Source organism: Pseudorasbora parva, chromosome 14, assembly GCF_024679245.1.
Source record: "Pseudorasbora parva isolate DD20220531a chromosome 14, ASM2467924v1, whole genome shotgun sequence".
Lineage (NCBI taxonomy): Eukaryota > Metazoa > Chordata > Actinopteri > Cypriniformes > Gobionidae > Pseudorasbora > Pseudorasbora parva.
In genome coordinates this window covers 18836173-18861595 of record NC_090185.1, presented here as the reverse complement: position 1 = coordinate 18861595, position 25423 = coordinate 18836173, and the positions used below count along the sequence as shown (strand labels likewise).

The 25423-nt window shown below is 34.6% G+C and overlaps 1 protein-coding gene across 1 annotated transcript in view; it reads left to right on the top strand.

The window, feature by feature from the left end:
• The window catches only part of si:ch211-246m6.5 (von Willebrand factor D and EGF domain-containing protein), a 75829-nt gene extending 64869 nt beyond the window's left edge, over window positions 1-10960 (top strand). The window contains exons 23-32 of the mRNA XM_067415748.1: window positions 1319-1414; window positions 1524-1619; window positions 2611-2706; window positions 2826-2921; window positions 5123-5218; window positions 5727-5822; window positions 6599-6694; window positions 7002-7097; window positions 8948-9045; window positions 10795-10960. Coding sequence (XP_067271849.1) covers window positions 1319-1414; window positions 1524-1619; window positions 2611-2706; window positions 2826-2921; window positions 5123-5218; window positions 5727-5822; window positions 6599-6694; window positions 7002-7097; window positions 8948-9045; window positions 10795-10815 — 887 coding nt within the window. The 3' untranslated portion in view covers window positions 10816-10960. The remainder of the gene's footprint in view (window positions 1-1318; window positions 1415-1523; window positions 1620-2610; window positions 2707-2825; window positions 2922-5122; window positions 5219-5726; window positions 5823-6598; window positions 6695-7001; window positions 7098-8947; window positions 9046-10794) is intronic.
• The last annotated feature ends 14463 nt before the right edge of the window (window positions 10961-25423 follow it).

Here is a 25423-nt window from a genome sequence, read left to right as displayed (position 1 = left end):
GTAGCGTAGGACTGCGCATGAAATTTCAGTTCCCGCTGATTTTGTCCTCCCCATATAAGCTTAATAAAGCCTGAACCTCGGTCCATCAATCTTATTTTTACTAACACTCACAGTTTTGGACTTTTCGTATTTTAACTCAAATGTTGATTTGAATAGCAAACAACCCTTACTGCTCACACTGGTTGAAATAAAATGCTGCATGAACTAAACCAATCAGAAAGTATAGTCCCACCTCCAAAAGTTCCTGAACTTTGAAAAAGTACTACCTCATGAACAGGGACTTTTTGAGGGGAACATTTTTAAAGAGCTGTAGTCCTTGGCCCCTACGGTTGAAACACGCAGAGTACCAGCCCAAAGTCCCTAGTTCTTAGAGAAAAGTTCCTGCGGTGGAAACAAAGCTATAGATGATGGGCAAAATTACCTACTTGCACTGTCACATGGCAATCTCCTAAATCTACATCTGTTATCCACCCCTAAAGGGCGCATATTAGTAACTTAGAGTAGTAATATTGTACCCTTAAGATACTACTATGAATCGTTTAGAGTTAAGTAAGGTAGCCAATCCAATTCGAACTACTAGTAATTGCGAACTTTAAATGCTGGTCAGTTAACAAAGTGTGAGCATGCCGTCTGAGGTCTAAACTAAAGAAAATATGCAGCAGTTGAGTTTAATACTGACAACTGACAGTAACTGGGGTAAACAATAAGCTCATTCCCCAAGCATGCTCTAGGCGTGAGGAATAAATACATTCCTTGAGCTCCATCCCATGGGTTCGTGAACCTGAGAAAATTAGGAGCAGTGGGTGGAAGAATCACCAGAAACATGTTTGCTATTGTAACCCCATGATATTGCATTACTGTCGAAATATACACAACACAATGATTACTTATGCATTCATGAATTATTTTCAGGCACTGTTTTCAAGTTATGAATATAGTGTAAACATGCACAAAACAATCCAGGTGTCTTGTATTGAACTCTAAACGTGCCGCAAACGTGTGGTGAAAGTTACCCAACTATTCAAATCAGCCCTGTAGTTTTCAGAAAGCTCGAAGGAAGAAATCAGGGTGAATCTTAAAAAGCCAGCATGGTAATTATCTGAAAATATAACACTAGCCTCACCTGCACTCTTACAACAACTCACTTTAATTCAAAGCGAAAGGCACACATTTAAAATAGGTACAGTACATAAAGAATCTGTATACACGTTTGCCTCCTGTGCTTCAGGCCGCAGATGGAGGCAAATATGTGTTTGCGTGTTGATGGAGTGAATCTGACCATGTGTTATTTGTGTTTGCATGCCATTTGTGCCCTCAGCCGTGTGCAGACATGCCTGCGGTAGAAACATGGAGTGTGCGGCCCCCAACACGTGCCGCTGCAAGAAGGGATACAGTGGTCCCAACTGCGAAACAGGTCAAAAACACACACCATTGTTTGTAATATTGTGAATATGGTCATAGGGCACCAACACTTGTATGGAAATATGGCAATTGTATAATAATGTAATTTTGGATTCTCACAGCAATCTGCAGTCCAGCCTGTCTGAACGGAGGAAAATGTGTAGCGCCTGATGTATGCGATTGCATGTCAGGTTACCATGGAGAGACCTGTGAAAGCGGTAAGTGTATATGTGTGTTCTTTCCTGTTTTGATGCATTTCCTTTTAAAGGGTGCATAACACATCCAGCTTTACATGCTCATTTTGAGTAGCTCTAGAGTAGTACTGCATCCTCCATATCTCTGAGTGTTTTTAGTTTTATCATATTAATGAAAGACAGGTACGCCGTACCGATTCTTTTCGAAAAAACCCAAGCTTGTGCAGGCGTGCAGTGGTTGGAGCTAAAGAGTAATGAACACACACAATACATCATGGCATTATACCTGGATAACTTTTCGATTCTTTCGACGTTTGTGTTGTTCACATTATATGCACTTACACCCCGATTGTCAACAAAACAGATGATGCTCGTTGATGGACGCGCTTTTGCTCTCGCTCTGATTGATGTGTACTTGCGCTCATCCGGGAGAAGTCCCCATACAAGCAATTCCGGCCTTTATGATGTCATACAGGAAAATATTTGGAAAACATTTTCCGAAACTTCAAATCCTGAAGGACTCTATTTGCACAGAAATACTCCATACATCCAACTTGTTTTTTTTTTGTTTGTTTGTTTTTTTGGACATGTTTAGCATGAAAATGCTACCTCTTTAACAGTGTAAATAAGTCAGAATGCATGGAATAGCGTTAGACCTTTTAAACGTTCCGATTGGACATATCAAAGGGCTTGTCTATAGCCAATGACCTTTTGTTTATGAACTAGGATTGCCTATTCATTGCAAGAATGGTCAGCCAGGTGGTATTTACAAATTTAGTAGGAGAAAAAAAACTTTGTTTACACCTTTTGTGTTCTGGAAAAAGACTGAGCGTTTTAAAATGTATGTGGGTTAATAATGTGATCTTGTGTGAGGTGCAAAATCTGCGCTCTTTCCATAAAGAGGCAACTGTGCCAAATAATCTGTGCAGCCTTGATGAGTTATGTGTTAGCTGTTTGCTTTGTGTGAAATATGACTGCATTTTGTGTGCATTTGGTCGTATGAATATCCCTGCAGCTCTCTGCAGTTTGCCCTGCCTGTACGGAGGCACCTGCGTTGGTCGAGACACCTGCTCGTGTCCCTATGGTTTCGTAGGGCCCAGATGTGAAACCAGTAAGTCCTGATAAATCATGTTTGCTTGGATTTCATGTGCATGTGGATGTTAAACATAAACGCTTACGCCCCCAGTGGTGGCATGTGGTATTACATGTGTTTTGGTTTCAATTACACAGTGGTGTGCAACCGTCACTGTCAAAACGGAGGGAAGTGTGCATTGCCGGATGAGTGCGAATGTCTGGCAGGGTGGACGGGACCATCGTGCGAGACAGGTGAGAGTATGTGTGGTTGGCTCCCACTGGGACCAATCTCTTCTCACTAAATCCATCATATGTGTGTGTGCTGCTTCCTGGTGGCATTTAGCTGATGTAGAACCTCTATCTGTTCATTTTTCATTCCGTTCTGGCAGCTCAGAGAAAACACCAGCCATTATTCCAGCCTGATGATAACTTCCTCTTGTCCACCTGGGAGGATCAGTTACTATCAATTGAGCTGAGAGCCTCGGAGTAACAAATTATGTTTTTATTCACATTAATAACATTTTACAAAAACCAATATACATCAACTCAGACTTTCCTAACAAAGCAAAATGGTGATGCAATATAATGTTGCCACAGGCAAATGTTTTAGGAACAACACAAAGCTCCTGAGCCTTGCTTATTGGTTTATAAATGAATTGGCAAGGTTTAAAAAGATTACACTTACACTTTCATCTCCTATTTCATTTTTATTTTACTTAAAGGGTTAGTTCATCCAAAAGAGAAAACTATCCAATGATTTACTCACCCTCAAGCCATCCTATGTGTTTATGACTTTATTTTTTCAGCCAAATACAATCAGAGCAGAATTATATAAAAAAAAATATCCTGGCTCTTCCAAGCTTTATAATGGGAGTGAATGGTACCTTAGTGCATCCATCCATCATAAAAGTACTCCATACTGCTCCAGGGGGTTAATAAATGCTTTCTAAAGTGAAGTGATGTTTTTGTAAGATAAATATCCTTATTTCTAACTTTATAAACTGTAATAATTGGCTTCCGTTAATGGCTGTACGCAAGTCTAGTTCCGTCTATGATGTTGGAGTAGTGTGAGCTTAGGTGAGAGTAGATGCCTCTCGCGGTTCAAACTAATAGGGCTGTGCAACACACTCAAGCTCCTCTTCTTTTATATCTCTTTAATTTCACTTTTCTAATATTTTCTTAATTTTTATTCAAAATAAATGCCTTTGCTACACTGTAAATTTTTTTGTTTAAAATAAGTTACCTGGTTGTCTTAAAAGAGTTCATTGAAATTAAAAATTTGAGTTAATACAATGAACATTTTTGAGAATCGACAACCAAATATTATTAAAATATTTTGTAAGCATACTGGGTAATTGTGTGTTTTATTTGGGCTGACGCAGTGAAACATGCCAAATTGTGCTCTTTTCATTATTTATCAAATTTTTTATGTGGTTCAGATACAATCATATTTTGAGGTTTTATTTATTAACCAATTTTCTTTATTGTATCAACTCAATTTTTTTTATTTCAATAAACTCAAAATTTTAAGGCAACCAGGTTACTTACTTTTTTAAGTTAAACAAACCCATTTTTTTACAGTTAATATGTATGCGATGGGAAAAGGGAGTAGAGTGAGTTCGGCAAAAGGCAGATTCGAACCTTGGGTCCATTTGCATCAAAACTTACCCCTACACTATTGATTGCTTTAAATGGTAGTTATTTACGTAATTGTGTCTGCTACGACCAGACATTTAGTAAACAACGCAGTATATTTGTACTTAAGGGTTACTTGAGTACAAATAAACGAGGGTGGGGTGGTGCCACGGTGGCCAAGTGATGTAACCGGTGGGAGTGGCCTCGTAGAGCAGTGAAGCAAGTGTTTCTACTCCAGTAAAAAAAAAATCTGAGACGACCCACCCACATTTTTGTTGCTTACGACGCCCATGCAAAACCGGAATATATTACAAGATGCAACACTAAAAAGTTTTTTAGTCGCAATGTTGCCATCACAGTTCAGAAACAACGTCAGAACCGTGTCTCCTCGCAGCATATCTTCATTTGTGTGTGTGTGACAGAGAGTTTCCTGCTCTGTTTTGACACATTTACACATTTTATAAGCTCTTCACAAGTTCTCAGCTCGTATGTAGTTTACCCATATACTGTACAACGATGGCATTTTTCCACACAGAGCATTGTTTTGGATGTTTGGTAAGTTCCATCACAAAATACACATAATAAAATCAATCCGGTTGCGAACATATCCTTAAGGTTCGGTGTCAAAGTGCCAATGTAAACACTAATCGGACCAGGGCTAAATGTTTTTTTGGGGGAGGTTTTCATTCTAAATCATTGTTTTTCGACAGCAGAGCTGTGATTTTGACCTCACTAACACTCACAGTTGTGAGATTAGATCAGAAAACAACCGTCTGGGTTTCATTCATGTTTTATTTAATACGTGAATTTGTCTCCAGCTCTGTGTGACCCCGTGTGTCTCAACGGTGGGACCTGTGTACGTCCAAACTCCTGCACCTGCCAACCTGGTTTCTACGGGGCTCGGTGTCAAAACGGTAACGGCTTTTCTTTTAGAATCAACTTTCCTGATGCATTGCCTTGTTTTTTTTGGGAGCTCACAGAGGCCAGATATCAATTTCTTAACAGCGTAGGGGTGAAACATGACTACTGCGCTTTAAAGCGATAAAATGGACTAGCCCTAAATCCATTTGGATTCTATTGAAGTCTTGCGCTCATGTCGCAGCTCCAGATTCAGGGTGTTTGATGTGTATATATCGATTCCTCCATAGCAGCTCCGTGTGGTGATGAATGATTCGCTTAATGGCTTGAAACAGTCGTCTGGTAAAGATGTTTTTGATAATAGGGAATGACTCTAATGTCTGGGTCGCTTCAAGTTTGGGTGAAACGTAGAAGCTTTTAGAGTGTGTTTTCATGGTCATGTCAGATTTGCTGTCGTTTATTTCACCTTACAGCTGTTTGATGCATCCATCATCTGTTTTAAGAACACAGGTCCGATCTTCATTCATCAAATGTTGGACGTCTTATGCACTTTTTTTCTTTCAGCCGTGTGCAGTCCACCTTGCAAGAACGGCGGTCGCTGTATACGAAACAACATCTGCTCATGTGTGGAGGGATATTCTGGGATGACCTGCGAGAAAAGTAAGTGTATAAGGCAAACCAAGCTACAACCATAAGCTTAAAGTTTTGTACTTACTCCATGTGTAGCACATGACAGGATGGGAGTGAAATCAAGTCATATGGAAGAAAAGCAAGAGTTGTTTTTTTGATCAAAATGGCGCTCTGGGAGCGGAAACCAGACATCACGTGAAGAGTTTACACATGGCCTGTCTGATCGAGGAGGAAGAGAGATCTGAGCAAAGATGCGTGTGTGTGTGCGTGCGTGTGTGTGTGTGCCCTTGTTTATATTACATTGTGTGGGACCAAATGTCCCCATAAGGATAGTAAAACCTGAGATCACCTACATTGTGGGAACCAGCCAGCGGTGGTTCCTGTGATGGGTAGGTTAAGGGGCAGGGGCAGTGTAGGGGGATAGAAAATACGGTTTGTAAGGTATAAAAACCATTACGTCTATGGAGAGTCCCCACAAAGATAGTAAACCAGACGTGTGTGCGTGCGTGTGTATGTGTGTTATTTAGTATTTTATTTTGTCATTTTATTGCTGTCAAAGTTTAAATCAGTTCCCTTTCGAGGGCGAGGACACGCTGCGTCCTGAGAATGCTTCAGGGGAACGCCTCCAGCATTCTCAGGACGCAGCGTCTCGTTCCCTGTTCACAGGGATCTAAGGTTACAGACGTAACCAGAGACATTTTTCAGCCACAAACTCTAAATTATGGATTGGATTATCTGACTGCAAAAACCCAGATTTACTGTTGGTCTGAGTAAATCCAAAACTTCACCCTCCCATTTCTCCACAGGTGTGTGTGAGCCAGTGTGTATGAACGGAGGGCGATGCGTCGGACCAGATGTGTGTGACTGCGCGTCAGGCTGGAGGGGAAAGAGATGTGATAAACGTCAGTACCAGGCCTTTATCCTGCAAAAGACCTTCATGTGACCTCCTTACCTCATGTTAGCAAAAGTGGGAAAAATTCCAGTTTACACATGAGACCCATCAGTCACAGCGATGTCCTCTGACCCTGGTGACCATGAGCACATGGTCCATTTTGCAGATGATTTAATTGTGTCTTTAAACATAAACCTCTTAATTGTAGTGTAATATTTAACAGGAATTAGAACAATTGTAGTTATATAACATCACACTTTTGATAATGTGTGCCACAGGTTGGAGACTTGTTTCTCTCTCTGTTTCTGTCCCGCCAGCTGTTTGTCTGCAGAAGTGTTTCAACGGAGGTGAATGTGTGGGGCCGAACACCTGCCACTGTAGTCCTGGCTGGAAGGGGACTCTCTGCCAAATCCGTAAGTGAATCCCATCTCAAATGGAAGTGATTCACCAGAACCACACTGCGGTGAACCTCCAAAAAGTTATCGGTAAAAATATTTAAATAGCATCTTTTCTGTCCCTGTGCTCAGCGGTGATAAACGGACAGATCATCTGTGTTTGGCAGAGGAGTTAGAATTCATGTTTACTACTGAATGTAAACCGCGACAGGTGATGTTCTCATGAGGGTAGTAGACAGGGAACAGTTTGAAATGGCTTTTCCTTGAGCTTGACCTGTGTTTTTAAAGGAATAGTTCATTCAAAGTGAAAATTAAGATATAACTTTGACTTTGGGTCTTTTTGGAGTCTATGGGCTCTACCATACCTGGCGCAAATGTTTTAGCCTGATGCAGTTATCATTTTCACGGTTGTTTAAACTGTTGGCGTGATGGTCTGAAAACGAGGTGTGTTTAGACGCATTGTTGGCACGTTGCTATTTTGAGGGAACTATAAAAATTATGCAGTATTTTTTGTGTTATTTAAAGGGCATATTAGTAGTTATTACACACACAAACGTTTTTAAATGTTAAAAATAAAAGGATTCCTCTCTGGGGAAGGGTTCAGTCTTTACACTTGCAAATTCCGCCATGTAAATAGTGAATCCCCCATGGTGCGAGCACAACTGGCTTTTAAAGAGAATGGGAGATGAGACTCTGATTGGTTTATTACACCCAAAACACACCCATGACTCATTAAGGAGAATAGATCCAACCATTATAACCAGTGTTGGGGAAAGTTACTTTGAAAAGTAATGCATTACAATATTGCGTTACTCCCTTAAAAAGTAACTAAATGAGTTACTTAGTTACTTTTTAAGAAAAGTAATGTGTGCAAAATACTTTTGCATTACTTTTTTCATAAAAAAAATTTTTTTTTGTGTGCAAATGTAAAGATCTCTTCACAAATAGTAAACCTCAGGCCGAGGTAAAAATTCTAATTCACGCATGTACAATAGAGGGCGCAGCTCAAACAAACCTTTCAGCTGCGTTCTGGATAATGGAAAATAGGAGGCAGGAAAAAAAAAAATTAACACTCTTACTTCACTATTAAAAACAGAAAAACTAAAGTCATTTTTGCTTTTGGTTTAACTGAATCATCGAAAGTAGGCAGCAAAACATTCATCAATAAAGGTAGATTAAATGCAGAAAATTTTTTATTTTTATAGTTTTATTTAATATTTTATTATTGGAGGTTTGTATATATTCTGATTTTGAATTTGACTGATTTTATTCATTTTGAGGAGTACTTAATCTTTATTGTGCAAGTGAGATGATTAAATGCTCACATTTTAATATTTTGTAGCTCACAACTACAATAACCCTTATATTTGCACTTTTTATTTTTGTCAACATGGAGAGAAGAGAGCTGTCAGTCAAATAAATGTGAAAAAGTAACTTGCATAACTTAGATAATTTGTTGTAAAAGTAATGCATTACTTTACTAGTTACTTGATAAAAGTAATCTGATAATGTAACTCAATTTACTTGTAATGCTTTACCCCAAACACTGATTACAACCAGAGGACCAGTCGATGGACCGACTGTTTGAAAAAAAAAAAAAAATTCGTTGTTAAACTAGCAAAAAAGTTGTTAGAACATTATCAAAAACATGCACTGAGGAATTATTTACAATCAGACTGTGGTTATTTAAAATATATATATTGAGTTTTTTCCCATATCATTTGCATGCTTTTAAATTCTGCCATCAAATTCACATACAGATATATGTCCATATCTGTACTAAAATTTAATTTTATGAATCCAAAAATGCATCTATGATCTAAAAAAATACTTGATTAACTGTTAATAATGCCATTCTTTTTCTACAGCAATCTGTGAACAGAAGTGTTTGTATGGAAGCCGATGTGTCCGACCAAACGTGTGCGCTTGCAGAAGTGGCTACATGGGAACTCTTTGCTCTAGAAAGGTAATTACAAATAAATAAATGCTTTTGTTGCTTAAGAAAAAACATGCATATATACACTCTTAAAAATGGAGGTTCCAAAAGGAGGCTTTTGTGTGTGTGTGTGTGTGTGTGTGTGTGTGTGTGTGTGTGTGTGTGTGTGTGTGTGTGTGTGTGTGTGTGTGTGTGTGTGTGTGTGTGTGTGTGTGTGTGTGTGTGTGTGTGTGTGTGTGTGTGTGTGTGTGTGTGTGTGTGTGTGTGTGTGTGTGTGTGTGTTTCTTAGTATGAAGCAGGATTTTCCTTTTAGAGGCACTCAGCCCCCAGGGAGTGTATGAATTTTTTTTTTAAACTTTAGTTTAGGGTCCAATTCTCACTAATAACTAGTAGCAAATTAGCATGCATATTAGGATATTTATTATTACTTATATTTAGAAAGCAAATATTAATTCTGCATGACCATATTTCACATCCCTTAAAGGGATAGGTCAACCAAAAATGGAAATTGTTATAATTTATTCACCCTCAAGTTGTTTCAAACCTGTATGAATTTATTTCTTCTGCTGAACACAAAATATAATATTTCGAATAATGTCTAACTAAACAGCTAATAGGGGCCAGTGACTTTCATAGTATTTTCCCCCATATTACGGAAGTCAATGGGGTCCATCAACTGTTTGGTTACCCACATTCTTCAAAGTATCTTAATTTGTCTTCAGCATATTAAATCAATTCATACAGGTTTGGAACAACTTGAGGGTGAATAAGTGATGGTGGAATTGTCATTTTTGGCTGAACTATTCCTTTAATCATTCCCAGGAATGTGGGCAGGTTTATATTCACTGAGATCCCATAAGTGAGGTATAGGGGAGTTGATTTTTATGAAAATGTTGTGGCCAAAAAAAAAAAAAAAAGATAACAATAGCTTGTAAACCATGTCAGTGGGCAGATATGATTTGTCAGTGAAGAAAGTAAACATATGATTAATTGATATTTATATGTTTTATGAATCATTTTCATAGACACCTAGCTTTCCTGGTAGGCTTCAGTAAATTAATGTAACTAAGTTTATTAAATTAATTCACTATATGCACACATTCATTACTAATCTTATGCCCAATACAGGCTGAAAAAAGCTATTTTTTTATTTACTGAAGGCTATAAATGGAATTCTATTCAATTACAATATGTACACATGCGTTATTAATCTTATGCCTAATCTGAGAAAAAAAAAAAGTTTGTTAATTACATTATGAATAATATAAGCCTATTTTCAATTCAAAACAGCAAAATTAGACAAAAGTTTATTCATTTGCCTGAATATGTCTTGTTTAACATTTCTAGCTTGAAGCAGCTTTCAAATATTGAATGTTTACTTCAGCTATTTTTATTTTATTTTATTTTTACAGTCAATGGTTTAGCTATTTGCATATCTCTCACTTAACAAAGTCGCACTGCTAAAATTCGCACTCAGCCTCAGCAGCTTCTGTGTGAACAAAGCATGCCTACTCTGATTTGATTGGCTGAAGATCCCTTAAAAAGGTGACGCCCACGGTGTCAAGGACATTTTAATAATTTAATAAGCTTTTTTTACGCTATAAATAACCTTTTGTGTAGTGGAAAGGCTTCATGGATGATAAAAGTTCTTCATGGAATCATTAATGTCAATAAATAACCTTTTTTTCAAGAGTGTATATATAATTGTATATATACATATACATATATCATTTTGTCAAGAGTGTATATATAAAATGCCATCATGTCTTTCTTTTATAGCTTCCTGTCCAGAGAGGATGAGGAAATGACATGAGGTGTCATTGCTGCACTGAGGACACTGGGCCCATATTTTACTACTTATTAACCTGACAGGGTTACAATATCAGTTTCAATTTGTAAATATCATATCTGGAAATATTAATTTATATATAAGGTATAATATAATGTTTTTCACACTTTTCAGACTTTACTATATTTGTGAAAATGGTTCCGAAAATAAATGAGTGTATTTTACGAAACATTTTTTGGGGCTTCATTCTAACACCAACTCACATTTGTGCAATTCTGTGACACGCTTCACCTCTGAATGACCTTTTATTTCTTCGGACAGAAGTTGTTGTTTTTTTAATGCTTTTGGGTTTAAAGTTCAGTTTGACAGAAAAACGATTTCTCTTGTTATTCAAGCCAGGGCACGGACACTTTAGCATCCTCTGCCATCCTTCCTCCGACTACGTGGCCTGAAACTCAGTTGCACTCTATTTCTCCGAGGACGTCCCCTTTAATGTGACTGGAATGTAAAAAAACACACATAAACATGCTGTTTGTGTCACGCCCGGCGGAGCGTGCAGTGGGTGCAGTTTTACCGCAGATCGCTTGGCAAATACAAACAGACATCTCGGTGACAACACAAACAAGCATCTGAACTAATTAACGGCCATTGATGGCGGCCATTAATGAGTCAGACGCAGATAGTTCCTCTCATGCATAGCTAATAATCCAGCTGTTCGTATACGATTACCTGAGGTGCGCAAAAATAGAGAAAAGGACGGTAAACACTAAACAACTCGCTGTTGTTTAATGCAGAGGACAATAAACTCTGCTTTGAAAAAGTTACAAGGAGGCCAATTAGTGTTTGATTTATTATGAATAATTATAAATATATATGCATCACACGCACTGACTATCGTTCAAATGTTTGGGGTATTTTTGAAAGACTTTGTTCAGCAAGGATGCATTAAATCGCTCAAAAGTTGCAGTAAAGCATGTATAAATGTTACAAAAGACTATTTTTCATTTAAATGCTGTTCTTTTGCAAACAACTGATTTTCAACATAAGAAATGTTTTTAGCTGCAAACCAGCGTTTTTTTTATTTCTGAAGGATCATGTGACACTGACGACTGGATTAATGATGCTAAAACATTCAGCTTTGTACGGAGCCCCTAAAGATTTAGATTTATTTTAATATCATTTAATTATGTAATTAGGCAACAACTATAGTATTTTTTTTTTTATCTGAATTTTTTTTTACAGTGATCAGAGAGCTTACAAATCAGTGAAGCATTGGAATCTGGATCGGTATCAGCCGATTACCATGACAAGAAATCCATACTTGCTATCGGCTGCAAAAATCAGAGCATCCCTAATTTGGGAAGCAAACAACTCTTACTGCACGCACTGCAACAGACTTTTAAAAATGGTGGTTGAAATAAAATACTGCATGGAGTCGACCAATCAAAATACTGCGTGAACTTAACCAATCAGCATGTTCAGTGCCCAAGTCCCAGCCCCAAAAGTTCCTGAAATTTGAAAAAAATACTAACTTGTGAGCAGGGACTTTCTTAGGGGGGGATTTTTACCCCGAACTTTATTTAGACCCAAAGTCCCTATAGCTCCTGGGAAAAGTGGCTATATAACGTCAATGCTTTTGCGTTTCCCTGAGAAAAAGGGTATTTCAGCACTGGAAAGATGAATCTGTATTTAAACTGGGTCATTAATGTAGTAGAAATGTGAAATTATTTTTGAATTTGGTACTTTCTAGACTGAAAAAAGACACAAAATTTATTTTTGTCTCATGGGGATGAAAGACAACAATTCCCAAAATTCTTCACTGCCCTGTAAGGCCACTCCCAAAGCCACTGCTACTGGTTTACTGTGACTGGATCACATTCCCATCGTGTTCATTTTCATAAAATCAGTTCAGTTAGAGAACAGACACTACAATTAAATACTGAACGTGTGTGTTTAATATAATGAGTGAGTCGCCGAGTGATTATCACAGCACTAACACTGCAGGAGTCAGATTACATTCACCGTGATGCATGAGCTGAATGAGCTCTTGTGATGAGAGCTGAGCAGTGGTGTAGTCTAGATTTTTGTAGTGAGTATACTGTGATTTTTTTTTTTTTTTTCTCCCTATACCAGCCTCATACGCACCCATCCCAGAGCGACACACAACAGCCACCACCCCACTCACTAATGCATAAAGTATCCATCTACATTTAATTGAGAGCATTATTAAAGACTGCTTATGTAAAATTACTAAGAAGAGCATTTTTTGCAGTGTGTGTTTACTGCAGTTCCGTGTCGCGCATGCGTTCATATGCATATTCAGTAGTTAAAGCTTGCCGCCAAAACGTTACATTATTTCTAAACCATCTATTAATACGCTTACATTCCAGTAACGTTACTCCCTGGGTTGCTGAAGGGATTCTGCTATCGTTCGTCAGCATTTTTCTTTATTATTCAGTTGTGGTAGTCCCTCGATGAAACATTGTAAAACCAGGAACAAAACGTTGTGGTAACAACAAGCGATGATTGGTAGAGTAGCAGCATGTAGTCTGACATGTTTCTTGCTCAGGACACAACAAGATTTTAGGAGTAAAAATCGCGTAATCGCAACAGACAAAAAATATCGTGCACTGCAAAAAAAAAAAATTTCTTACTTAGTATTTTTTGTCTTTTTTCTAGTCAAAATATATAAAAATTCTTACATTAAGAAACATTTACTAGACAAGTAAAAATTATTGTCTTGTTTTTGGGAAAAAATACACAAAATTAAGAGTTTCTGCTTAAAATAAGATAATAAACTGCCATTGGGGTAAGAAAAATAATCTTGTTTTCTGTTTGAATTAAGACTATTTTTCTCTCCCCTTTGGCAGATTATTTTGCTCATTTTAAGCAAAAACCTGTGGTCCAGGTGACATATTCATATAACATTTAAGGATAAATATTGGTAATCAGACAGTTGGCAGCACCCAGTGACTTCCACAGTAGGAAAAAATATAGACTATGAAAGTCAATGCATGCTGCCAACTGTCTGATTACCAACATTTTTCAAAATATCATCTTTTGCATTAAACATAAAAAAAGAAACTCACACAGTTTTGGAACAAATTAAGGGTGAGGAAATTATAACACATTTTACATTTTTGGGTGATCTATACCTTTAAGAGCTACATTTAGCCTTAAATGTTATTTGAAAATGGTACCTGAAACAGGTTTTATCAGCTGTTATCTACCTAACTGACTGTCCCTCCAGCCTCCACTCTAACCAAGGATGCTTGTTTTTAAATTCCCTAGCCTGACTTTCTGTCGACAAGGCTGGTCAGAAGTTCTCATTTCTCTCATCATCTGAAATAACAAGGAGATATACAATTGTATTCTGTTTACCACACACACACACACACACACACACACACACACACACACACACACACACACACACACACACACACACACACACACACCTGGTTCACTATCTTTGTAGGGACTCTCCATAGGCATAATGGTTTTTATACTGTACAAACTGTACATTCCATCCCACACTGCCCCTAAGCCTACCCATTACACACACACAAGCAAACACACACAATGCCCCTACCCCTAAACCTACCCATTACACACACAAACAAACACACACAATGCCCCTACCCCTAAACCTACCCATCACACACAGACACAGACACACAAATACCCCTAACCCTTAACCTACCCATCACACACACACACACACACACACATATTATTTTGAGGTGCCAATCCGTTATACATGGGCTTTACTGTATCTGTAAGATTGTTGTCTTCTGAGTTTCGGGAGCGCACCAGAACCACACCATACTTGGAGGAGGAATATAGCGCGGCCCCTTTAAGAGAGGTGCGTCCCCCATTGAACTGCCGGTATTTTGTGTGTGTGTGTGCAGAACTGTGCCGCGTTTCACACGAACAGTGTGAGAAACACGGACTTGGAGCGCTTTTGTTTAGAAAAGTAAACTGTATATTCGTTTTGGCCGATTGCAATGTATTTAGTTCAATAAAACATGTAAGCGGTAATGGTGATTACCTCAGATATGAGCGAGTGAGCTTCAGTGCATCGCGCTCAGACTGCAGAGATGTGCTCGTGTAAACATCAGGACGCAGCAAATAATTGATCAAAGTGCAGAAAAGTTGCGGTGATTGGTCAAAATTGCGAGTTGCACTGGATTTTCTGTAATGTCCTGCTACAGCTGAAGTGTCACGCGAAGCTGCTGTAGCTTTAGGGGCAGGCTTCCGAAAACACTCAAAGAGTCTACTTTCATTTCCTATCTTATTTTACATTAGTTAGTTAATTTCAAACTTGCGCCAAAAAAGACCACCAAGCAACTTATTTTCCTTGGTATGTGACGTCAGATCAATGTCACAGGCCACGGAAGCCCCAATGGTCCAAAAATGTTAGTGATTCGCAATCGCAACCACAGTCTGTGTTGGCAACACAGACGTGGTGCATTTATGAATGAAAGTTCTGTCACAAAGCGATATTGTTAGGTATCCTCACGTCTTTTTAAGTGGGTATATGGAAATCCTTGTCCTTTCCTAGTGGGTATACGGCGTATACCTGCGTATCACGTAGACTACACCACTGGAGCTGAGGTAAAACACGGCTGCGTTTGCAGCAGTCGTTCACAGTCCGTGCTCAGTCTGGCGCATTTTCAGTTCATGCCTATGGAAGCTTAACTTTTATTAAGAACTTTGAGAAGTTGAAACACTTACTTTGCTCCGCATAGCTCCGTTTACATGAATGCCTGAAGCTGCGCTGAGCTGTGAGTGAGATCCCATCCCCCATGGAGGGACTGAAAACATGCGGAAATGGCTCCCTCTGCTCGCTGTAGTCTTTAGCCTCTGGCCAAAAATTCCTCCGATGACGCAAATATCGTCAATTTGCATCATCGGAAGAATTTTTCCAGATATAAAGGGGGGGAGGGATAGATATAGATATACCCTGCTCTCAGTGAAGAGAGTACACTCTTGAATATACTCCAGGTTTTCTACTGATACAAAGCCCTATGCTAATTACTGGACTAACCCTACAAGTTATTTGCGAGCGAATTCAAAGTTTCTCAAAGTAATTTTTTAATCCAATATTATCACATCTAATCTTATTTTTTTTGTAGTTGTTTGTTTTGTTACACCACCATGACCCTTTAGGGGCTCTTGTAGTCTTGTCATCACAGGAATAATAAAAATACATATTATTTTGAAATATAAAACAGCTATTTTAAATTGTAAAAATTTCATACATTTGTATTTTTTTTTTTTTTTTTTGCCTTAGCCCCATATATTGAAATTAAACATTTGCAAAGACCCGACCCCTTTAGTTACTGTTGCTATGTCCGACAAGCCATGTCACTCACACCACACACGTTCTCAAGCAGAGAAAATACATCATGGAGCAAAGAGGACACTGCAAACACGCCGACAGACAGGACAGAGCAAGTTCCTTTTGATATGAAACCAAGTCTCAACTTGTTTAAAAATGTTTTTAAAAAAATACAGTTTTGTGGCTCTTTAATGCGTTGTGATGGCTGTAGCGCCTCAGTTAAAGCTGCTCGTGAACCGTGAACCGATCATGTCTTCCTTCTAGATTAGTATGACATTTTTGATCATAATTTTCACTATGAATAGTATGACTTTTTTTTATCATAATTTTGACTAAGATTAGTATGATGTTTTAGATCATAATTTTGACCATGATTAGTATGACGTTTTTGATCATAATTTTGACTATGATTAGTATGACGTTTTTGATCATAATTTTGACTATGATTAGTATGACGTTTTTGATCATAATTTTGACTATGATTAGTATGACTTTTTTCACCATAATTTTGACTATGATTAGTATGACGTTTTTGATCATAATTTTGACTATGATTAGTATGACTTTTTTCACCATAATTTTGACCATGATTAGTATGCCGTTTTTGATCATAATTTGTACTATGATTAGTATGGCGTTTTTGATCATAATTTTGACTATGATTAGTATGACGTTTTTCACCATAATTTTGACTATGATTAGTATGACGTTTTTGATCATAATTTTGACTATGATTAGTATGACGTTGTTCACCATAATTTTGACCATGATTAGTATGACGTTTTTGATCATAATTTTGACCATCAATAGTATGACGTTTTTGATCATAATTTTGACTATGATAAGTATGACGTTTTTGATCATAATTTTGACTATGATTAGTATGGCGTTTTTGATCATAATTTTGACTATGATTAGTATGACGTTTTTGATCATAATTTTGACTATGATTAGTATGACGTTTTTGATCATAATTTTGACCATGATTAGTATGGCGTTTTTGATCATAATTTTGACATTGAATAGTATGGCGTTTTTGATCATAATTTTGACTATGATTAGTATGACGTTTTTCACCATAATTTTGACTATTATTAGTATGACGTTTTTCATCATAATTTTGACTATGATTAGTATGGCGTTTTTGATCATAATTTTGACTATGATTAGTATGGCGTTTTTGATCATAATTTTGACTATGATTAGTATGACGTTTTTGATCATAATTTTGACTATGATTAGTATGACGTTTTTGATCATAATTTTGACTATGATTAGTATGACGTTTTTCATCATAATTTTGACTATGATTAGTATGACGTTTTTCACCATAATTTTGACTATGATTAGTATGACTTTTTTCACCATAACTTTGACTATGATTAGAATGACGTTTTTGATCAAAATTTTGACCATCAATAGTATGGCGTTTTTGATCATAATTTTGACTATGATTAGTATGACGTTTTTGATCATAATTTTGACTATGATTAGTATGACGTTTTTCACCATAATTTTGACTATGATTAGTATGACGTTTTTCACCATAATTTTGACTATGATTGGTATGGCGTTTTTGATCATAATTTTGACTATGATTAGTATGACGTTTTTCACCATAATTTTGACTATGATTAGTATGACGTTTTTCACCATAACTTTGACTATGATTAGTATGACATTTTTCACCATAAATTTGACTATGATTAGAATGACGTTTTTGATCATAATTTTGACTATGATTAGTATGACGTTTTTGATCATAATTTTGACCATGATTAGTATGGCGTTTTTGAACGTAATTTTGACCATGATTAGTATGACGTTTTTGATCATAATATTGACTATGATTAGTATGTCATTTTTGATCATAATTTTGACTATGATTAGTATGGCGTTTTTGATCATAATTTTGACTATGATTAGTATGGCGTTTTTGATCATAATTTTGACTATGATTAGTATGACGTTTTTGATCATAATTTTGACCATGATTAGTATGGCGTTTTTGATCATAATTTTGACCATGATTAGTATGACGTTTTTGATCATAATATTGACTATGATTAGTATGTCGTTTTTGATCATAATTTTGACCATGAATAGTATGACGTTTTTGATCATAATTTTGACTATGATTAGTATGACGTTTTTCACCATAATTTTGACTATGATTAGTATGGCCTTTTTGATATAATTTTGACCATGATTAGTATGGCGTTTTTGATCATAATTTTGACTATGATTAGTATGACGTTTTTCACCATAATTTTGACTATGATTAGTATGACGTTTTTCACCATAATTTTGACCATGATTAGTATGGCGTTTTTGATCATAATTTTGACCATGATTAGTATGGCGTTTTTGATCATAATTTTGACCATGAATAGTATGGCGTTTTTGATCATAATTTTGACTATGATTAGTATGACGTTTTTGATCATAATTTTGACTATGATTAGTATGACGTTTTTCACCATAATTTTGACCATGATTAGTATGGCGTTTTTGATCATAATTTTGACCATGATTAGTATGGCGTTTTTGATCATAATTTTGACCTTGAATAGTATGGCGTTTTTGATCATAATTTTGATCATCAATAGTATGGCGTTTTTGATCATAATTTTGACTATGATTAGTATGACATTTTTGATCATAATTTTGACCATGATTAGTATGGCGTTTTTGATCATAATTTTGACCATGATTAGTATGACGTTTTTGATCATAATTTTGACTTTGATTAGTATAGCGTTTTTGATCATAATTTTGACCATGATTAGTATGGCGTTTTTGATCATAATTTTGACCATCAATAGTATGGCGTTTTTGATCATAATTTTGACTATGATTAGTATGACGTTTTTCACCATAATTTTGAGTATGATTAGTATGACGTTTTTCACCATAATTTTGACTATGATTAGTATGGCGTTTTTGATCATAATTTTGACCATCAATAGTATGGCGTTTTTGATCATAATTTTGACTATGATTAGTATGACGTTTTTCACCATAATTTTGAGTATGATTAGTATGGCGTTTTTGATCATAATTTTGACTATGATTAGTATGACGTTTTTGATCATAATTTTGACTATGATTAGTATGACGTTTTTCACCATAATTTTGACTATGATTAGTATGACGTTTTTCACCATAATTTTGACTATGATTAGTATGACATTTTCACCATAATTTTGACTATGATTAGTATGACGTTTTTCACCATAAATTTGACTATGATTAGAATGACGTTTTTGATCAAAATTTTGACCATGATTAGTATGGCGTTTTTGATCATAATTTTGACCATCAATAGTATGGCGTTTTTGATCATAATTTTGACTATGATTAGTATGACGTTTTTGATCATAATTTTGACCATGATTAGTATGGCGTTTTTGATCATAATTTTGACCATGAATAGTATGACGTTTTTGATCATAATTTTGACTATGATTAGTATGACGTTTTTCACCATAATTTTGACTATGATTAGTATGGCCTTTTTGATATAATTTTGACCATGATTAGTATGGCGTTTTTGATCATAATTTTGACTATGATTAGTATGACGTTTTTCACCATAATTTTGACTATGATTAGTATGACGTTTTTCACCATAATTTTGACCATGATTAGTATGGCGTTTTTGATCATAATTTTGACCATGATTAGTATGGCGTTTTTGATCATAATTTTGACCATGAATAGTATGGCGTTTTTGATCATAATTTTGATCATCAATAGTATGGCGTTTTTGATCATAATTTTGACTATGATTAGTATGACGTTTTTCACCATAATTTTGACCATGATTAGTATGGCGTTTTTGATCATAATTTTGACCATGATTAGTATGGCGTTTTTGATCATAATTTTGACCTTGAATAGTATGGCGTTTTTGATCATAATTTTGATCATCAATAGTATGGCGTTTTTGATCATAATTTTGACTATGATTAGTATGACATTTTTGATCATAATTTTGACCATGATTAGTATGGCGTTTTTGATCATAATTTTGACCATGATTAGTATGACGTTTTTGATCATAATTTTGACTTTGATTAGTATAGCGTTTTTGATCATAATTTTGACCATGATTAGTATGGCGTTTTTGATCATAATTTTGACCATCAATAGTATGGCGTTTTTGATCATAATTTTGACTATGATTAGTATGACGTTTTTCACCATAATTTTGAGTATGATTAGTATGACGTTTTTCACCATAATTTTGACTATGATTAGTATGGCGTTTTTGATCATAATTTTGACCATCAATAGTATGGCGTTTTTGATCATAATTTTGACTATGATTAGTATGACGTTTTTGATCATAATTTTGACTATGATTAGTATGACGTTTTTCACCATAATTTTGACTATGATTAGTATGACGTTTTTCACCATAATTTTGACTATGATTAGTATGACATTTTTCACCATAATTTTGACTATGATTAGAATGACGTTTTTGATCGTAATTTTGACCATGATTAGTATGACGTTTTTGATCATAATTTTGACTATGATTAGTATGTCGTTTTTGATCATAATTTTGACCATGATTAGTGTGCCGTTTTTGATCATAATTTTGACTATGATTAGTATGACGTTTTTGATCATAATTTTCACTATGATTAGTATGACATTTTTCACCATAATTTTGACTATGATTAGTATGACGTTTTTCACCATAATTTTGACTATGATTAGTATGACGTTTTTCACCATAATTTTGACCATGATTAGTATGGCGTTTTTGATCATAATTTTGACTATGATTAGTATGACGTTTTTCACCATAATTTTGACTATGATTAAAATGACGTTTTTGATTAAAATTTTGACCATCAATAGTATGGCGTTTTTGATCATAATTTTGACTATGATTAGTATGACGTTTTTGATCATAATTTTGACCATCAATAGTATGGCGTTTTTGATCATAATTTTGACTATGATTAGTATGACGTTTTTCACCATAATTTTGACTATGATTAGTATGACGTTTTTCACCATAATTTTGACTATGATTAGTATGACTTTTTTCACCATAACTTTGACTATGATTAGTATGACATTTTTCACCATAAATTTGACTATGATTAGAATGACGTTTTTGATCAAAATTTTGACCATTAATAGTATGGCGTTTTTGATCATAATTTTGACCATCAATAGTATGGCGTTTTTGATCATAATTTTGACTATGATTAGTATGACGTTTTTGATCATAATTTTGACCATGATTAGTATGGCGTTTTTGATCATAATATTGACTATGATTAGTATGTCATTTTTGATCATAATTTTGACCATCAATAGTATGGCGTTTTTGATCATAATTTTGACTATGATTAGTATGTCATTTTTGATCATAATTTTGACCATCAATAGTATGGCGTTTTTGATCATAATTTTGACTATGATTAGTATGACGTTTTTCACCATAATTTTGACTATGATTAGTATGACGTTTTTCACCATAATTTTGACCATGATTAGTATGGCGTTTTTGATCATAATTTTGACCATCAATAGTATGGCGTTTTTGATCATAATTTTGACCTTGAATAGTATGGCGTTTTTGATCATAATTTTGACTATGATTAGTATGGCCTTTTTGATATAATTTTGACCATGATTAGTATGGCGTTTTTGATCATAATTTTGACTATGATTAGTATGACGTTTTTCACCATAATTTTGACCATGATTAGTATGGCGTTTTTGATCATAATTTTGACCATGATTAGTATGGCGTTTTTCACCATAATTTTGACCATGATTAGTATGGCGTTTTTGATCATAATTTTGACCATGATTAGTATGGCGTTTTTGATCATAATTTTGATCATCAATAGTATGGCGTTTTTGATCATAATTTTGACTATGATTAGTATGACGTTTTTCACCATAATTTTGACCATGATTAGTATGGCGTTTTTGATCATAATTTTGACCATGAATAGTATGGCGTTTTTGATCATAATTTTGATCATCAATAGTATGGCGTTTTTGATCATAATTTTGACCATCAATAGTATGACGTTTTTCACCATAATTTTGACCATGATTAGTATGGCGTTTTTGATCATAATTTTGACCATGATTAGTATGGCGTTTTTGATCATAATTTTGACCTTGAATAGTATGGCGTTTTTGATCATAATTTTGATCATCAATAGTATGGCGTTTTTGATCATAATTTTGACTATGATTAGTATGACATTTTTGATCATAATTTTGACCATGATTAGTATGGCGTTTTTGATCATAATTTTGACCATGATTAGTATGACGTTTTTGATCATAATTTTGACTTTGATTAGTATGGCGTTTTTGATCATAATTTTGACCATGATTAGTATGGCGTTTTTGATCATAATTTTGACCATCAATATTATGGCGTTTTTGATCATAATTTTGACTATGATTAGTATGACGTTTTTCACCATAATTTTGAGTATGATTAGTATGACGTTTTTCACCATAATTTTGACTATGATTAGTATGGCGTTTTTGATCATAATTTTGACCATCAATAGTATGGCGTTTTTGATCATAATTTTGACTATGATTAGTATGACGTTTTTGATCATAATTTTGACTATGATTAGTATGACGTTTTTCACCATAATTTTGACTATGATTAGTATGACATTTTTCACCATAATTTTGACTATGATTAGAATGACGTTTTTGATCAAAATTTTGACCATGATTAGTATGGCGTTTTTGATCATAATTTTGACCATCAATAGTATGGCGTTTTTGATCATAATTTTGACTATGATTAGTATGACGTTTTTGATCATAATTTTGACCATAATTAGTATGGCGTTTTTGATCGTAATTTTGACCATGATTAGTATGACGTTTTTGATCATAATTTTGACTATGATTAGTAAGTCGTTTTTGATCATAATTTTGACCATGATTAGTGTGCCGTTTTTGATCATAATTTTGACTATGATTAGTATGACGTTTTTGATCATAATTTTGACTATGATTAGTATGACATTTTTCACCATAATTTTGACTTTGATTAGTATGACGTTTTTCACCATAATTTTGACTATGATTAGTATGACGTTTTTCACCATAATTTTGACCATGATTAGTATGGCGTTTTTGATCATAATTTTGACTATGATTAGTATGACGTTTTTCACCATAATTTTGACTATGATTAGTATGACGTTTTTCACCATAATTTTGACCATGATTAGTATGACGTTTTTGATCATAATTTTGACCATGATTAGTATGGCGTTTTTGATCATAATTTTGACCATGATTAGTATGTCGTTTTTGATCATAATTTTGACCATGATTAGTATGGCGTTTTTGATCATAATTTTGACCATGAATAGTATGGCGTTTTTGATCATAATTTTGACCATCAATAGTATGGCGTTTTTTATCATAATTTTGACTATGATTAGTATGGCGTTTTTGATCATAATTTTGACCATGAATAGTATGGCGTTTTTGATCATAATTTTGACTATGATTAGTATGACGTTTTTCACCATAATTTTGACTATGATTAGTATGACGTTTTTCACCATAATTTTGACTATGATTAGAATGACGTTTTTGATCATAATTTTGACTATGATTAGTATGACGTTTTTGATAATAATTTTGACTATGATTAGTATGACGATTTTCACCATAATTTTGACTATGATTAGTATGACGTTTTTCACCATAATTTTGACTATGATTAGTATGACGTTTTTGATCATAATTTTGACTATGATTAGTATGACGTTTTTGATAATAATTTTGACTATGATTAGTATGACGTTTTTCACCATAACTTTGACTATGATTAGTATGACATTTTTCACCATAGTTTTGACTATGATTAGTATGACGTTTTTCACCATAATTTTGACTATGATTAGTATGGCGTTTTTGATCATAATTTTGACCATGATTAGTATGTCGTTTTTGATCATAATTTTGACCATGATTAGTATGACGTTTTTCACCATAATTTTGACCATGATTAGTATGGCGTTTTTGATCATAATTTTGACCATGATTAGTATGTCGTTTTTTATCATAATTTTGACCATGATTAGTATGGCGTTTTTGATCATAATTTTGACCATGATTAGTATGGCGTTTTTGATCATAATTTTGACCATGAAAAGTATGGCGTTTTTGATCATAATTTTGACCATGAAAAGTATGGCGTTTTTGATCATAATTTTGACTATGATTAGTTTGACGTTTTTGATCATAATTTTGACTATGATTAGTATGACGTTTTTGATCATAATTTTGACCATGATTAGTATGACGTTTTTGATCATAATTTTGACTATGATTAGTATGGCGTTTTTGATCATAATTTTGACTATGATTAGTATAACGTTTTTGATCATAATTTTGATTATGATTAGTATGACGTTTTTCACCATAATTTTGACTATGATTAGTATGGCCTTTTTTATATAATTTTGACCATGATTAGTATGGCGTTTTTGTTCATAATTTTGACTATGATTAGTATGACGTTTTTCACCATAATTTTGACTATGATTAGTATGACGTTTTTCACCATAATTTTGACTATGATTAGTATGGCGTTTTTGATCATAATTTTGACCATGATTAGTATGGCGTTTTTGATCATAATTTTGACCATGAATAGTATGGCGTTTTTGATCATAATTTTAATCATCAATAGTATGACGTTTTTCACCATAATTTTGACCATGATTAGTATGGCGTTTTTGATCATAATTTTGACCATGATTAGTATGGCGTTTTTGATCATAATTTTGACCTTGAATAGTATGGCGTTTTTGATCATAATTTTGATCATCAATAGTATGGCGTTTTTGATCATAATTTTGACTATGATTAGTATGACATTTTTGATCATAAGTTTGACCATGATTAGTATGGCGTTTTTGATCATAATTTTGACCATGATTAGTATGACGTTTTTGATCATAATTTTGACTTTGATTAGTATGGCGTTTTTGATCATAATTTTGACCATGATTAGTATGACGTTTTTGATCATAATTTTGACTATGATTAGAATGACGTTTTTGATCATAATTTTGACTATGATTAGTATGACGTTTTTGATAATAATTTTGACTATGATTAGTATGACGTTTTTCACCATAATTTTGACTATGATTAGTATGACGTTTTTCACCATAATTTTGACTATGATTAGTATGACGTTTTTGATCATAATTTTGACTATGATTAGTATGACGTTT